This window comes from Chiloscyllium punctatum, chromosome 26 (assembly GCF_047496795.1).
Source record: "Chiloscyllium punctatum isolate Juve2018m chromosome 26, sChiPun1.3, whole genome shotgun sequence".
Taxonomy (NCBI): Eukaryota; Metazoa; Chordata; class Chondrichthyes; order Orectolobiformes; family Hemiscylliidae; genus Chiloscyllium; species Chiloscyllium punctatum.
Genome location: NC_092764.1, coordinates 54,413,165 through 54,432,047, shown reverse-complemented (window position 1 = coordinate 54,432,047; position 18,883 = coordinate 54,413,165). Strand labels below are relative to the sequence as shown.

Genomic DNA, 18,883 nt, shown 5'->3' with positions numbered 1-18,883 from the left:
CAGACACGGGGAGAACGTGCAAACTCCACACAGTCAGTCGCCTGAGGCGGGAATTGAACCCGGGTCTCCGGCGCTGTAAGGCAGCAGTGCTAACCACTGTGCCACCGTGCCGCCCACTTTGCGTAATTGCATAGTTACCTGTCAGGTGCTGCCTATTCTCAGTAGACCACCAACAAGTCACAGTTTAATAAGTTGATCTTAGTGCATTTGAATTCAGCTATGGTAAGAAGTGCAAAATGGAGAAACCTTTCTCACCGAGCTATAACTTTGAACATTTTATGTGTTTCAGATATAATAATAAAATGCTTGCCTTTGAAAATCAGAAGCTAGAATAATTATTTTTATACATCTAGGCCCGCAAATACATCATTGATTCTATGGGTGAGAAGTATGCAGAAGGTGTTATTCTGGACCTTGAGAAAAGCTGGGAGGAATCTGACACCAGGACACCTCTCATCTGTTTCCTCTCCATGGGCTCTGATCCTACAGACCGCATCATTGCTCTTGGAAAGAGATTGAAAATTGAGACCCGCTATGTTTCAATGGGCCAGGGCCAAGAGACGCATGCACGCAGATTGTTGCAGCAGACCATGTCAAGTGTAAGAGGATTATCATTAATTTCCAGTTTCTGTACAAACCAGTGCTTCCAGAAGCTGAGATCTGTCTCCTCAAATAAACTGCACTTATCTCTTTTTTTGTTTCTTTAAGTTGACAGTCTAGTTCAAAGAGCATTTTTTTTCTGAGATTGTGCAATTTTATAATATAATTATCTTCCAAACATTCTACTATTATAGAGATTTGGACCATATCCTGTGTCAACATATTGCCACAGGACAATAGTGGTAATTGAATCCAAAGCCAGATGGTGAAGAATGAAATTAGGCACCATTCCTCTTCCTTGGTAATAAGTGTATTTACAAAATGTAACACTGTGAATGTCTGCCTTCTACCTACCAATGTTACAGCAGTTTCTGTTTATAAGTGACCCAAATTCTTAATTAAACCATGCCCCTCACTTGTATATTTTAACAATACAATTAACATACAATTTACAATCAACTTGAGAATACTGTGAATTGAGTATAATCCCAGTCTTTTTTTAACTGGTAAATTCTTGGTCTCAGCAACTTCATGAAGTGATTTGGAAAGTGGAGCCCAGACATTAACCAATGAAGAGAAGGGACATTTCAGAAAAAGAGTCAACTTCAGGATGTTAGTGTAAAACTAAAAGAAAAAACTTGTCATGAGTAAATTACTCCTTATCTCCACCTTTAGATAATAACTTTGATTTTTGTTGGCTTTCAAATTTATTTGCATTGAATTTAATTGTCTTGGGAAATTTAATTTTAAGGGAGGTTGGGCACTCCTTCAGAACTGCCACTTAGGACTGGATTTCATGGATGAATTGATGGACACAGTTACAGAAACTGAGAGTATTGACAAATCATTCCGACTATGGATAACCACCGAGGTCCACAGGCTCTTCCCTATTACGCTGCTGCAAATGGGGATAAAGTTTACCAATGAACCACCACAAGGATTAAAAGCTGGTCTGAAGCGAACATTCACAGGTAGAAAAGTCACTGGTTAGATTAATATGTGTAATAACTTTATACGATAATATCTTCCCAGTTTCCGTGTGTTCATGCATGCATAAACAGGCATCAAACCAGATGAAAATTTAAAATTACTTTCCCTTCCTTTATGTTATCTCCCATCCCCTCCAGAATATATTGATAGATGGTTCAATGAGTTTTGGCTGCTCTACATTGCATCTTATGTAAGTTAAATCTCTTCATATGTAAGCAATGTTAGTGAGTGTAAGCAGGAGAGGGATGGGATACTGTAACTAATGATGGTGAGAGGAACAGTGAGAGGGAGTGACCAGTGGGATAGTGAGGGGAGTGACCAGTTGGATAGTCAGGGGAGCAGTGAGGGGAATGACCAGTAGGATAGTGAGGGGACTGAGCAGTGGTATGGTGAGGGGGAGTGACGAGTGGGATGGTGAGGGGAATGACCAGTGGGATAGTGGGAGGAGCAGTGAGCGGAGTGACCAGTGAGATGGTGAGGGTGGAGTGGCCAGTGGGGTGGTGAGAGGAATGACCAGTGGGATGGTGAGAGGAGCAGTGAGCGGAGTGACCAGTGAGGTGGTGAGGGTGGAGTGACCAGTGGGATAGTGGGAGGAGCAGTGAGCGGATTGACCAGTGAGATGGTGAGGGTGGAGTGGCCAGTGGGATGGTGAGGGGAATGACCAGTGGGATGGTGAGAGGAGCAGTGAGCGGAGTGACCAGTGAGATGGTGAGGGTGGAGTGGCCAGTGGGATGAGTGAGGGGAATGACCAGTAGGATGGTGAGAGGAGCAGTGAGCGGAGTGACCAGTGAGGTGGTGAGGGTGGAGTGACCAGTGGGGTAGTGGGAGGAGCAGTGAAGGGTGTGAGCAGTTGGATGGTAAGGGGAGGTGACTAGTGGGCTGGTCAGAGGAGCAGCAAGGAGAGTCTTCCGGTGAGACGTTGAAGATGGAGTAGTGTGTAGGGCGGCCAGGAGGATGGCCAGGGAAGTGCAACAGTTACAATGCAATACTTCAGCTTGTGGTCCCAGTGTTTGAGTCCAGTGTGGTGTGGGTTAACAATGATGTTGCCTACTGCACCAACTTGCAGTTCAAGTACATTGGCAACAGATACTCCAATATTAATAACGACCTGCAACAGGAACTTCTCTTAAAAAATAATGAATTGTCTTTGTTCATCCAGAAATTATACAAAAATGCTTCTAAGTTTTTGTTTCATTAAAACTGCCCAAATGAATTATTTTTGTAAAATTAAGTGTAAATTGGATTTTGAACTGGCAGTGCATGGCTGTGTACATTGCCATTTGCATTTGTGTAAACCTTTCATGGATTGAGACAGATGCTTATTTAAGAGGTTTCTAACACTTCGGCAGTTACAGAAAAACTGCATAAGCTCAGGTAGCAAACAGTGTCTGCATCAAATAAATGATTCAAAGTCTACCCGGAAAATTTAAAGTAACCCTATGCTCAGTTGATAAAGTGTGTATGCTTGACTTTCTATGCTGATGGTTATAAAGCTACTTATTCTAAGCACAATTTTCTCTTTTTCCATTTACGACAATCTCTTTATCTTTTTAATAGTTTTCACTACAATTATTTCCATTGACAGTTTGAAAACCTACTTGTGTTTTAATAATGTGTAGCATTATATTTTTAAGCCTCAGTAATTTTCTCATTTTTTTAACCTCTGTACTCTATGTAAAAGTATAGCTTGATTTTTACACCTTAGGTAGCTCACTATTTTTATTGAACATTGAACTACAATTGCTGAATTACTTTGAAAATTGTTTTATGTGTGATGATTAAATGTTATTTTTGGATCAGCATGTGTTTCCATGTGAGTGAACCATGGTGTTTCAGCTAGTTCCATTTGTCGAATTACTATGTGGCAATTCATTAGGGTTTTAAACGCAATTCAGGACTTTTGGATGTAAATTCAGTATTCTCACAACTTGGAACTTAATTTCAAAGCCTTACCTGATCTTCATATTATGTTATCACTTTGCATGCTTTGTGTTGGCCCAGATGATCATATTTGACAATCGAGAGAATTATCAAATACTCTCTGCCTTTCCAGTTTGAACCCAACAGATGGAAATGTTTTAAAAAGCTGAAATCTCCACCTCTTAGAAATATGGTGATCAAAAAAAAATGTTGACTTACGTCATTTTCTGTGCACCCCAAGTCTCTAATGGTATTATATAGATCTGATAATGTTGACAATGAATGCACTACTTATTTGAAACATTAATTGTCAGGGTGTGGACATCACTGGTAATGCTAACATTTATTTAACCACACTAGAGAAACTACCCTTTCTAAGTTAAGAGTCGACCATAACAATGTAGGACTGGAGTGATACATAGGCCAGACAACAGGTTTCTTGCCCTAAGAACATTTTATTTTTTGGTGAACTTGGGTGGCTGATAAAGCTTTGTGTGTTGAAATTTGATGAATTATATGCAACATAATATTACTCTTCTACTGTCAACTCAATCTATCTATTTATAGTGTACATAAAAACTTGAAATTGCATTCAAAAAATCTTATTTCTCATAATTTATGTTTTCGCTTTACTTATTTTCTTTCTTACAGTGCTCCCATATGAAAAAAATTGAAACTAAAGAAAAAAGCATACACCATTTCAATAGACAACAAGGGAAAGATTGACAAAAGGTTAATAATAGCCTCATAAACAAATCATGTAGGAAGGGAAAGACAAAGTGCAGGATTAAGTTATCAATGAAAATTAAACTAATTTGCATTGAACAGATATATGAAGAACAAAAGAAAGTCTCAGATAAGTAAATTGTTCTTTGAGGGATGTACACAATAAACTCATTGGTAATGGTTGGAAACCTGGCAGAAATATGCAGTAATTACACTCTCTTGCTGTTTACCTGGTAGCCAAACATATTGGACCTGACATTATAAGAAGGGATTAAAAACAATATGATGTTTAAGATCAAATTAGGGAACTTACTTATGAATTGGGAACAGAAGGTGGTCATTTGGCTCATTAAGCTCCCGAGGAGCAGGAAAATTGATGTTTCAGGCAAAAGCTTTCCGTCATTCAATGAGATCATGGCTGGTCTGGAAAAGAATTGAATAACCAAATGAACTTTAGGGAGGATAAGATCCCTGGTCCAGATGGATTGCATTCTTGTATACTAAACAAATTAAGGAAGAGATTACAGAAACATTGTTATATATATTGGAAAAGGGAGCTGTGCCAAAGAACTGATGGACAGTTATTATGATAACTCTATTAAACTGATTAGTTTAAAGTCAATAATATGAAAGATGTGGAATGCTTACTCAAATTTGTAATAGAGAAGTATCTTGACACTGAAAGTATTGGAAAGAGCAGTCAGTGGATTCTAAGAGTGAAATTCATATTTGACAAACCTCATTTGATTATTTGAAAAACTAATGGATGTTGGAGGGATGGGGGTGTGTGGGGGGACATGTTTGGGGCTAGTGGTTTGGGTTGGGTTGGGTTGGGTTGGGTTGGGTTTTGCTGTTAAGCACTGAATTGCACTGGATACTGAACAGTTTAACAATTCTAGGGTAAGTATCTGGATCAGTGGCCCTTATGTAGCCTAAATCCCCAATCCTGAGATCAATGTAAGAGAGAGTCATAGAGAATTCAGAGCAGTTCAAATCAGTCTGGCAGCAGTTTAAACTTCCTGAGCAATTACAAGAGCTGTGTGTGTATCAGGATGATGGATCTGAACTCAGCAGCAGTTTACATTTAGTCTGTCACTCTCAATACTCAAAAATCCAGCCCATGGAGTCAGGGACAGGTAGTAAAAAGTATAGAAAATTGGCTACAAAACAATAAAGAAGAGAGATTAAAGGTAACTACTCAGCCTGGGAAAAGGTGGAAAGTGATTTTTCACAAGGATCAACTATTGGAATCTACTGGAACTGCCATTTTTCATCATTTACATACATCATTTGAACTCAAGAATTACAAGTACAATTTTAAAATTTGCAGATGACACCATTTTGAGGAGGGCAGTTAAGGAAGACTGCAACACAATATAGAAAGACAGGAATGAACTTGCAGAATGTGTGTGTAACTGACAAAGGAACTTCAATATTGAAAATGTGAGATGGTTAGAAGAATTCGCAAAAAGACTTAATAAGCCACATAATCCTTGGAAAATAATTGTTTATTGGGGTAAATGGATCTGTAGGTGCAGATATTACAAACCACTAAAAGTAAAGATGTAGATTTATCAGACCATAAAAAAGCAAAGCACATGGATTCATTTCTAGAAGGATAATATTGAAAAACAAGGGTATTATGTATGTAAGTTTGCTCGCTGAGCTTGAAGGTTTGTATTCAGACGTTTCGTCACCATACTAAGTAACATCATCAGGGATAATCCCATTAATAAACACACCAATTTAGACTTCCATCTACCTTCCCTTGAAAAAAAGAACCGGAAATGACATGGCCCACCTTAGGAAACCAAAACCTATAAATAGAGAGGCGGGACATACCACCAGCACTTCACCGGAGACTCTCATTGATGATGTTACATAGTCATGATAACAAAACATCTGAAAACAAACCTTCAAACTCAGCGAGTTAATTTACGTACTTATCATCAACCTAAGCTACAAATCTTCTCAAAAATCACTAACAGAGGTATTATGTTAAACTAATGTGGAATCTTGTTTAGACCACACTTCAGCACAATTTTGAAAAAATTAAAACTGGAGAAGGCCCAAACAAAGCCTGAAATCATACAAGAATGGAGAAGCTCCATCTACCAGGAAGAATTGGATCAGCTTGGTTTTGTTTTCCCCTGTGGGAAAGAGAGTATTTAGTGGTGACGTGACAGAGGTCATTAGAATTATGAACAGGTTTGATTGGGTGGATCTAGAGATGTTTTCACATGTTGGCAAGATTGGATCTGAGGGACAAAATTTAACATAATTACCAATGAATCCACTCTGGGAATTCAGGAGAAACGTCTTTCTCTAAAGAATGATTAGAACTTAGAATTAATTTAGCAATAAATGTTGTGAAAGATATAACTGCATATAATGGGAAGCTGGAGGTAGAAATGATTAGAAAAACAGGTTGATGCAGTTAAATTTTGAAGGTTGAAAAGAGGCTGATGAGAAGCATAAACATCAATATAAAAATGTTTTTCTGAATGAAATGCATGTGTAACAATGGATTGTTTTTACATATTTTAATGCCTTCCTTAAAGGTTTATATCAAATGCTCAAATGTCCTCAAGACCATTGCTTAAACCTGAGATGTGCCTTCGATGAATTGACAATTGACCATAGAATCAGAAATTTATATCAAATAAAGCTTGTAAATTTAAAGATTGTCGAGAGAATTTCACCAACGCAATTCTAATTTTATTGACTTTTAAGGTATCAGCCAAGACCAACTAGACATTAATAACACACCACATTGGAAACCCATGCTATATGCAATAGCTTTCCTTCATTCCACCGTGCAGGAAAGACGTAAGTTTGGACCTCTCGGCTGGAATATTCCTTATGAGTTTAATCAAGCTGATTTAAATGCTACAATCCAGTTTGTGCAAAACCACCTCGATGATACAGACAGCAAAAAGGTACAAAAACTTTTTCTCTGAGATGAACAGTTCATGTTTTTAATTATAGTCATTCGGTTTTTGTTTCACTAAATGTAATTATAATTATAAATAATTCAAATTTCCTCTAAATGCTGGTGCATTGGAAGCAATATGGACTGATAGTGGTCCCCATTTCTTTCCTGTTCATGTTGCACACTGTAACAGATGGGGAATACCAGAATTCGAGTGTAGTTGCAATCTGTTGGTATAAAAAGAGGTAGGCAGACTTAGAAATCCAAAACTCAAAAATAATGTTTTCTATGAAGTATTGGAGAAGGGAAATATTGCTGTAGAGAACACTGATATTTGATACATAATTCCATGAAAATGTTATGTACTGAACAGCCTTTTAATGATCTTGTTTGTAAAAAAAACTGCAGTTATGTAGTTACTTAAATGAGGTAAAACCTCTCAAAGCTTTCAGTAGAGCTTAATCAGAAAGTTTTGGCACCTAGCTACATGTAGATTAGTGACCAAATGTTCGATCAACATGGTAAGTCTTACTGAGCCTTACTCAGTCTTTACTAAGAAGGGAACACAAGAGCCTTATGTTTAAAAAACTGAAGGCACAGCTGTTAAAGATGGAAGAAAGAAAATCAGGGATGCAAATAAGGCCACGATTGGAGGAACATCTTCAGAGGGCTAAAGGAGGTTACAAAAGTATTGAGAGGTGAGGCCATTGAGGGGTTTTAAACAAAGAATGATAATTATCAGTTAAAGGTGCTGCTCGATAAGGAAACACTGTAAGTTGGTGAGCACAGACATGATGTATGGATCTAACATGGTGAGAGCTAGGATACCGGCAGCAAAGTTTGGATAAACTAAAGCATATACTGTGGCTGAAGAACAGGAGGCCTCCAGGAGAGCATTGCATTGACTGAGTCCTTAGGGAACCAGAAGGATGGATGGGCTGAGGGGTGATAAAACAGTGGAGAAGGAGAATATGCGTTGGGATGATCATCATATCGTCAGGTAAAATGCTTTTTACGCTTCTCAGTTAACCCACGTAGGCACTAATTAAAAATGCAGACAGCTTGAACTGCTGTCCAGCCTCAACCTATGGCATTGAATGTCCAGCAGCTCAGAGCTGGATGAGAGTGATCGTTAAAAATTTTCACTCAGTTCTTCTCCTTCTTCTCCATATCTCCTCCTGAGAGCACAATTGAGAGTGGTCAGTGTGACCATTTAAAATGGTCACAGGCAAAAGTTCAATTCTCTTATTCAGTCTCCCACATGCATTGTTTTCCAGGCAGGACTCTAATATCCCATTATCAATGGAATGAGAGATTTTCCCTCACTCTGCATTATTGACATCTGTGGCTTAAATTTTAGATTTTCAGGAAATAGCTAATATGGAAATTGTCATTGACAGGTACCAATCAGTAGAAATTATTTCCCAGCAAGAATTGCTTTCATTAATCTTTGTTATTTTGCTTTGTCAACTACCTCCTGTGTTGGAGCTGTCCACCTTCTCTTATGTCCTTGTCAAGGTTAAAGCTTATCATCTGCAGACTGCACTCTATATCATAATGGAAAGTGATATTCATAGTATCTGCTTGTCGTGTGATTGCATCTCATCATTTGAGCTCTTTTTCTTAAACTGCATATTTCACCCTGTCATTCCTAGTTTTAGTCTGGTTCTAGATTAATTGGAGAATGCATATATACTTGATCCTGTTTACCAGGGCCTCTCTTGGAATACAGTTTACTACATGATTGGAGAAATCCAATATGGAGGTCGTGTCACAGATGATTACGATAAGCGACTGTTGAAAGCTTTTGCTAAAGTGTGGTTTGGTGAGCATATGTTTGGACCAAGTTTCTGCTTTTATAAAGATTACACCATCCCTAACTGTACTACAGTGGAACAATACTTGCAACATATACAGGTTTGTTTTTTTTTCAAAAATCCATTTTTTTGCATGGTATATGTGATTGCATTGTGAATTTTTCCTGACAATGCTTCCATGGGCACGGTAAATTAGTAGTAGGTTCAGGCATCTATGAGCATAAAGTTGTGCTTCATTTGGTTTGCTGTGACTTCAGAGATCCAGCTGTAATTAGTTTAGAAATCCGGGATAATTGAGTGGGAGAAGGTAACAGAGATAGCAAGGTGATGGCAGTTGATAGATTGCAGATTGGAATTGAGTATAGTGTGCAGAAACCTGTTGAGGAATTACAATACCCTATGCCTGTTATCTGTTATTATTTAAAAGCAATTAATTTATATAATACAATTTAAAAAGAAAGAAAATTTCAAGCAGCCTAAACATTCCGACATAGGAAACAGTCTGTATCTGTCTAAATAATAAAAATATCTATGTCCACATTTCATATAAATCTTCTTTTATCGTATTTCCCTGTCATGCTTAGTTATAGGCAAATTCATTCTAGGCAAACTTCTCATACAGAAGAATGGTAACATGCAAAGAAAGAAAATAAAGATTTTATCTCAAATTCTGACCCCCAACCTAAAGCATAATGAAAGACTAAACAGTGGTATACTTTATATATTTATTACCATTAAAAAATTCAACTAGATTATGTTTTGAGTGAAACTTTGCATTCTTAAGGCAACTTTAACAAAAGAAAATATCTTTTATGTCTTGCAAAGTTTAACACATTTTAATTGTGTGACATCCAATTTAACATAACCGATTCCATACAATATTTGCTGCTGTATATAAAGACAAATACATATAACAGCTAATACAAATGGGTTTGCATTATGTACATAATAAAATAGAATTATTTGATAATTTTTGGTAGAATGAGAGTATGTATGAGAATGCTTTTGTATGTGGAAGCAAAAAGTTAAAACATGTAAAGTCATGCTACATCAATTTGATGTGACTGCAGTGGTTCGTATCTTAAATGATCAGTTTTAATAGCATTAATATGGCTTTTTGACATGTCCATCACAAAAAAGGACATAATATTAAATAAAAAGTGATACTTGGAAATGAAAATACTAGCCATACTGGAGCCTCAAAGTGAAATGTGCAAGACAAGTCTCATTTGTCAGTTTTGCTGGTTATTTCTTTAAAGTTTCGCAATCAATCAATTACTTTTCAGACTGGAGTTGTTGTTATGATGTAACGAAATGTGGAAATCAATTTGTCCAAAGCAAACGCCTTGAAACAACACATTTGGTTTTGAAGAAAAACTTGCTTGTACATGGTATTTTGGAAGGACACTCTGGGAATTCTCCCAGGTTTCTGCATATAGTGCCATGGAGTCTGTTGCCATCCACCCATACCACCGAAATGGGTAAATGATCTTTGGCCAAAGTCTAAACTAAAACAGGGAACGGTGAATGCTGGAGATCTGAAATAAAAACAGAAATTGTTGGCAGAACTCAGCAGGTCGTGCAGCACCTGTGGGGAGAAAGCAGATTTAAATCTTGAGTACAGTGACTGTTCTTCAGTTCTGTAATTTCTGTTTTTGTTTCACTTGCCCAAGGTCTCTTGGCTATTTCAACAATTAAGAATGAAATTGCTGGTGATAAAAATATAACTTCTTCATATATTGCACTATTAGCTGCAATTGAAAATGCTTCTGAGAGTTGAGAGTCAAAGATTTTTACATGTAACATCATCTGAAAGTTTTCAAAACACAAAACAAAAATAGAGTCCACCTTTCCCAGCAGTATCCCCTTACAACACTCAAACACCAGAGAGAATTCCCTATTCTATCCTGTTTTTAAGTTTGACTTAACCATTGCTTTCAATTCCAATATTTCAGATTTTACGATTCTTTTTGCCTCTCCGTTTAATATTTACACAACTGATTTGGGATTTTCTCATCTTTAATTGACCTCTTCAGGGTTCCAACCAACGAATTCTGGTCTGGAACTTTCAAACTAAAACTTTTACTTATTTCCTAACTTTTCTGAACTAACTCCTCTCTCCAGGAGAAACTGTTTTATATGCCCAACTTTAACCAGGACATCTGCAAACTGAAGCCAAAGGTTTTCCAAGCTGAGTAAATTCCCAAATCAATTCAGTTCCTGATGCTTCTAACTGAAAGCTGGCTAATGCTCTTCAATATTTATTCCCTACAATTGTAAGACTCCCCCATTGCTAAAAAAAATCCCAAAGCTCTCTAGGAATTGTCTCTCTCGTACTGCTTTGAAAAAACTATGGTTCTGGAAATGCTCACAAGTTAATCATTAAACCCCCTCAAGCATACAGACTAAAACCCACATGCCCTGATTTCAGAATCTAAATTCTAAAACAAATGATGTTAAAATCTATGTAAATTGCACATATCACATATTGATCTCCACTTCTCCAAAGAGAGTTAGGAGAAATGTTATAAATAACTAAAAAAGCAATTTGTGCTGATTTTCCAATGATTCCAAAGAAATAATGTTATGAGATTAGTGGAGACTATAGATACGTCTCCTCAAATTTGCAACCTAAATATGTATATACCCTAAATAAATAAGAATAAAATCATGCCTGTCTGCTTAATGTATTTTTATTTTTCATAGAGTCTGCCAGCATACGATACACCAGAAGTCTTTGGCCTCCACCCTAATGCTGACATCACCTATCAAAGGAAACTAGCCCAGGATGTGCTTGATACAATTCTCAGCATCCAGCCAAAGGATAGCTCAACTGGGGTCGGAGAAACACGGGAGTCTGTAGTAGTCCATTTAGCTGATGACATGTTGATGAAATTACCTCCAGATTACATAATTTATAAAGTATGTTGTGTAAAAAATCCTAATTTGCTGTGTTTAAAATTGTAACCCTAAATGTTTCATGTGCTTGAAAACATGGATTAACTGAAATATCATCCTGCAAGATATATTTGTAGACTTGAGATTTTTAGGATGAAGGTGTTGTATATAAATATTATACATGTTTAATTCCATTATCGAGTTGAATTAGATGAAGCACAAACTGGTACAATAACATTGCTCAATGGTACATTATTAAAATAATTTTCAAGGCAATACATGCCCACATTGTTTTCAGCTTTTCAACATTACTGAAAATGCATATTGTAAAATACATTAATTTCTGAAACATAATACTTTTGATTTCAGCTTTAAACACAAATTGGTACAATAACATTGCTCAATGGTACATTATTAAAATAATAATAGCAAATAATAATATTAGCAAAGTAGCTATCGTTTGCATGTCTTGGATTTTCTGTTCTCCCAACCATCCTAGAATTATAAAATGTGTACCAGACTTCGACTCTTGAAGGACATCTATCTTCAAATAGTGGCAACTTTAGTATGTTGCAGAGAAGGGAGAATGATTTGAATTCACAAACCTTCAAGGAAAATATAAACAAACAGACCAGTATCAGACCACCGTGAGGCCGTATAGATTACCAAACCTTTTATATGCACATACAAGGTAGAGATAAGCTAATATTAGTATGATTCACCCTGCAACAAAGAATGCTGATTCCAGCACCACTTCACTTTAGTTTCTATTTCAGCCCAGGGTCAAACATGTGATGCTGTCTCATTTTTGAGGAGGAAATTACATGCAGATGCCATGATTGTTGTTTTTGCATTGTGAATGAGATAGTTACTTCTAACATTTGCTCCAAAGCTATAACTAACAACTTTGCAGATGGCTGTTCCCTTTAAATTATAGGTTATTTGAAGTCAGCATTTCCCTCGAGCTTCTTCTGATGGTGTAAATGATTGATTGTGAGGTGAGGATAAACTAGTTTATATTAAAGAAGGAACATTGGAATAAATTAATTAAAATAGCTTAGGAGTTACTTTGTTGATTAGTAATTTTACTCAGATTGAGAAAGTTTGCAACTGATAGTTTAAAATACATTTTTACTAGTTTTGATTTTAAGGTGGATGCTTGTAGGTTGAAAGCCACTCCAGTATTTCAGAATATATTCTAGTCTGACATTACTGAGGAAGTCCTAAATGTTTGAAGGTGGTACTTTTGGATGAGATATGAACTCAAATTTTTAAAGATCTTGTGGTACTGTCTAGTGAAGAACAAAACATTTTCCAAGCATTCTGACCAACATTTCACTCTCAACCTATTCTATCAAAAACAGATGAGTTGGCTGTTTTATCTTTCTTGGCATTTGTGTAAAAGTGATTCTAGGTTTTCCTGCACTATAGCATGACAACAATTCAAAATAATTTGCTGTATATAAAGCTTTTTGAGAAGTTTCTGAGCTACAACAGTGTGCTATTTAAATATAATTCATTAATATTGTCTCATTTTATCTGATATTTTACCGTGCAATAGGTTTGATGGAATGCTTTGTTTCACTTCATAATAATGATTTATTTGTTCTTTACTTAATATTGTATTTCAGTTTTCTTTTCTTTACTCCAGGTTAAAGAAAGGTTGGCACAAATGGGTATTTTTCAGCCAATGAACATCTTCCTCCATCAAGAAATCGATCGTATGCAACAAGTGATTTCATTGGTGCGCAACACACTAATGGATCTGAAACTTGCCATAGACGGTTCAATTATAATGAGTGAAAACTTGCGCGATGCACTGGACTGCATGTATGTTGCACGTATACCTATCAGGTGGCTAAAGGTAAGATAGATGCTTTATAAGTAAATGCATATGAATGGTGATTGGGATGGAGTGGCTTCCACACCAACTGTTATTTTCACACAGTTCTTTCAATCATAAAAGATCATTTCCTGCTAGAACCCAGGCAATTAACTTCTTACAGAATTTTGTCTGATTAACTCTTTTGTTTGATTTAAGTTGCAACTTTTCAAAAAAAAATTTACGATAATTGTTATACTACACTGTTTATGATGTAGCACACTGGTTCAGCAACATACAATAGCATCAAGGTAAAATCTTTGCTTATTTACTGACTATGTAGTTGTGGTAAATGATTAACATTTAAGAATTAAGTCACTTATAATAGTGCAGTAATCAATCTATATTTTAAAGGTCATCTGCAACAATGCTATGATTGTGTTAAAAGTTAAACTCAATAGCTGGATTTACAATCAAGTAGAGAGATTACACACATGAGGCAGGTTATACCATTTAGGAGCCAGTCTGTGTCAGAAAGTTGATTGGAGACCATAAATCACCTCTCAAAATAATATATTGGCTTGAAACAGTGTTTTATAATGTCAGAACTGAAAGGAAATTAGCACATCCTGTAAATACTTTACAGTTATTTTGAAACATTTTTAAAAATAACATTCATATATTTTATAAAGTTATTATGCATTTGGACAGACAGTACTTACAGAAGGCTACATGCGCATCTAAAACGGGATGGGCAGTAGTTTGAGCTTATGCTGGAGTCAGCATTTAGTTTGATATGGAAGATAATTTGGTGAGTTTTCTGCACCACCTCTGTACACTTTGCAATGCCCAACAGTATTACTTTGGCTATCATAATTTCGCAGACATCTTCCTTGTCATGGCGACATTTGAATTTAATGCTCATGTACGCATTGATGGCACTTTCTATTGGCAACTTTTGTAAAGCTGACCCCGCAGTAAACTATGCTGCAGTATGTCAAACGTCAACATTTGTATGTCCGGTTAGTTGTTTATAATACATATAGGGTCTGACCCTATACAGGCAACAAGCAAAGCTAATGTCATTTACAAAATACCTTGCAAGAACTGTACCAAACACTACATTGGACAAACAGGCAGAAAACTAGCCACCAGGATACATGAACATCAACTAACCACAAAAAGACATGACCCACTATCACTAGTATCCTTATATACAAATGAGGAAGGACACCACTTCGACTGGGACAACACATCCATCCTAGGACAAGCCAAACAGATACATGCACGATAATTCCAAGAAGCATGGCATTCCAACCGGAACTCTATCAACAAACACATTGACGTGGATCCCATTTACCACCCCCTGAGAAAAAGAATAGGAAATGACATCACCACTGGAAATGATGTCACCAACCCAAGGAAACATAAATAGAAAGTGAGCCATGCCATCAGTGCTTCATTCGGTAGCTCACTGATGATGTTACCTAGCATGGTGACGAAACGTCTGACAATGAACCTTCCAGCTCAGGACCAAACCTACATCCAGAATACCCCATATTTCCAAAGAATTCCACAAAGTTCAGACATCAGATCTATTGTGCACACATTGTGCTTCCCACACCTGGGTTACAAAAATTACACATAGAGTCATACAGCACAGAAACAGACCCCACAATGGTAAAGGATAGACAGGATCTAAAAGTTAAAGTTCTAAATTGAAGAAGGCCAATCTTGACAGTATTAGGCAAGAAATTTCAAAAGTTGATGGGTGCAGATATTTGCAGGAAAATGGAGGCTGGAAATTATTAAGCCTTCAAAAGTGAGATAACGAGAATCTAGATGGAGTGTGTTCAATTGGGGTGAAAGGCATTGCTAGTAAGTATAGGGAATGCTGGTAGAGAAATTGAGGTTGTGGTTAAGAAATAAAAAGAAGCATATGTCAGGTATAGATCGTGTAAATCCTTACAAAAATATAAAGGCAGTAGGAGTATACTTAAGAGGGAAATCAAGAGGGCAAAAAGGGAACATGAGATAACTTTGGCAAATAGGGTTAAGAAGAATCCAAAGGAATTTTATAAATACATTAAGGACAAAAGGGTAACTAGGGAAAGAATAGGACCCCTCAAAGGTCAGCAAGGCAGCCAATGTGTGGAACCGCAGGAGATGGGGGAGATACTAAATGAATGTTTTTCATCAGTGTTTACTGTGGAGAAGGACATGGAAGATGCAGAATGGGGAAATAGATATCTTGAAAAATGTCCATATTACAGAGGAGGAAGTGCTGGATGTCTTGAAACACATAAAAGTGAATAAATCCCCAGGACCTGTTCAGGAGTACCCTAGAACTCTGTGGGAATCTAGGGAAGTGATTGCTGGGCCTCTTACCGAGATACTCATATCGTCGATAGTCACAGGTGAGGAGTCTGAAGACTGGGGATTGGCTCACGTGGTGCCACTATTTAAGAAAAGTGGTAAGGAAAAACCAGGGAATTATGGACTGGTGAGCATGTCATCGATGGTGTTTAAGTTGTTGAAGGGAATCCTGAGGGACAGGATTTGGATTGGCAAAGACTAATTAGGGATAGTCAAATTGACTTTGTGAGTGAGAAACTATATCTCACTGACTTGATTCAGTTTTTTTGAATAAATAACAAAGAGGATTGATGAGGGCAGAGTGGTGGATGTAATCTATATGGACTTCAGTAAGGCATTTGACAAGGTTCCTCATGGTAGACTGGTTAGCAAGGTTAGATCTCATGGAATACAGAGTGAACTAGCCATTTAGATACAGAACTGTCTCAAAGGTAGAAGACAGAGAGTAGTGGTCGAGGGTTGCTTTTCAGACTGGAGGCCTGTGACCCGTGGTGTGTCACAAGGATCGGTGCTGGGGCCATGGCTTTTCATCATTTATATAAGCGATTTGAATGTGAACATAGGAGGTATAGATAGTAAGTTTGCAATGACACCAAATTGGAGGTATAGTGGACAGCAAAGAAGGTTACCTCAGAGTATAACAGGATCTTCATCAGATGGGCCAATGGGCCAAGGAGTGGCAGAGTTTAATTTAAATGAATGTGAGGTGCTGCGTTTGGAAAGGCAAATCAGGGCAGGGCTTATATATTTAATGGCAAGGTCCTGGGGAGTTTTGCTGAAGAAAGAGACCTTGGAGTGCAGGTTCATCGTTCCTTCAAAGTGGAGTCTCAGGTAGATAAGATACTGACAAAGGCATTTAGCATGCTTTCCTTTATTGGTCAGAGAACTGAGTATAGGAGTTGGGAGGTCATGTTGCAGCTGTACAGGACATTGGCTAGGCCGCTTTTGGAATACTGTGTGCAATTCTGGTCTCCTTCCTATTGGAAGGATGCTGTGACACTTAAAAAAAGGTTCAGAGAAGATGTTGCCAGGGTTGGAGGATTTGAGCTATAGGGAGAGGCTGAGTAGGCTGGCACTGTTTTCCCTGGAGAGCAGAGGCTGAAGGGTGACCTTATAGAGGTTTATAAAATCAAGAGGGGCATGGATAGGATAAATAGATAAGGTCTTTTTCCTTGGTTGGGGGTGTCCAGAATTAGAGGGCATAGATTTAGGGTGAGAGGGGAAAGACTAAAAAGAGACCTAAGGAGTAACATTCTCATGCATTGGGTGGTGCATGTGTCTACCAGAAGAAGTGGTGGAGGCTGGTACAATTACAATATTTAAAAAGCCTCTGGATGGGTATATGAATAGGAAGGGCTTAGAGGAATATTGGCCAAATGTTGGCATATGGGCCTAGATTAATTTAGGATATCTGGATGACATGAACGAGTTGGACTGAAGGGTTTGTTTCCATGCTGTACGTCTCAATGACTCTATGCTGAACATAATCCCAAACTAAACCAATCCCACCTGCCTGCTCCTGGCCCAAAACTCTCCAAACTTTTCCTATTCATGTGCTTATCCAGATGTCTTTTAGACGTTGTAATTGTACCAAATCCATCATTTCCTCAGGAAGTTAATGCTTCACACGAACTAACCTCTGTATGAAATATTTGTCTCTCATGCCTTTTTTAAATCTCTCTCCTCTCGCTTTAAAAACATGCCCCCTAGTCTTGATTTCCCCCATCCTGCAATTGGAGGCAGCTACACATTGTATATTGGCAGCTGCCACCACAACATGCACATACGTGAAATGTGACTCATCACCATTCCTGAAGCTGGGAAAATGGTGTTGGATGGATGCTCAGGGGCAGAATTTCTGATCTTCAGTCCTCTCTGCCATTTTCACAATGAGAGTGAGGCTCTCTGTCCTGTGAAAGTTGAAGCCTTAGTATCAATATAGTCTTAATTAGTCAATGTTCAAACATACCTGAAACATTGTCAGCCACCCATTGTCAGCTGTCTAGGAGACAGCTATTTTTCTGGTGCAATATAGGGTGCTTTTTTTGGGTTATGAATAAAGCTTCTTACTCACGTGGTGCAGAGGGAATTTCAACCTGTTTTGAAATCATTTCTATATAAACCAGCTACCTGTCTGAGCAAGATCTGTCAGTAAGTTGAATGAATACTTATTTATATATCCATGCATATCTTAATGTCTTCTTACCATCCAAAGTGACATTGGAACAAAATATGTTTTGCAAAAATGAAATCTCTGATACAATTATCTATTGTGCAATATCTTGACCAATATATGCAGATTCTAATTAGAAAACATTTGTAAGTATTGTATTGAATCTGTGTTCAGTGTATAATAGTATTATAGTTTCTTCCTTTTAATTTTACAAAGGCATCTTGGGCTTCAAGTACTTTGGGATTCTGGTTCACTGAGTTACTAGAAAGGAACCATCAATTCCACTCTTGGATTTTTGAAGGGAGGCCAAACTGTTTCTGGATGACAGGTTTCTTCAATCCTCAAGGATTCCTTACAGCTATGAGACAGGTCAGTCAATAGTGCATCATTTTCATCCAGTTAATCTTAATTATGAGCCAAATAGTCAAATGTACACCAAGAATTTAGGGCAAAGCCTCTGTTTACTAAATCTTTCTTTTGCAAGGGCGATGGATGGGGGATTTGAATTTCTCTACATGTATTTTCCCCGATGGAGTCTCTCAAAGTGTCCTGAAGTTCTTTGATTTAATCATTTTTTAGAAGTAAAATCACAATTGAATTATGAAGTAGTTATAGCATCAAAGGAGGCC

General features: G+C 37.4%; 1 protein-coding gene across 1 annotated transcript in view; it reads left to right on the top strand.

Annotated features, from left to right (window-relative positions):
* Positions 1–18,883, top strand: part of LOC140453242 (dynein axonemal heavy chain 5-like) — a 293,833-nt gene that overhangs the window by 265,339 nt on the left and 9,611 nt on the right. Inside the window, 7 exon segments of the mRNA XM_072547816.1 lie at positions 354–599; positions 1,352–1,571; positions 6,970–7,175; positions 8,882–9,085; positions 11,692–11,907; positions 13,535–13,747; positions 18,471–18,623. Of these exon segments, the coding sequence (XP_072403917.1) occupies positions 354–599; positions 1,352–1,571; positions 6,970–7,175; positions 8,882–9,085; positions 11,692–11,907; positions 13,535–13,747; positions 18,471–18,623 (1,458 nt within the window).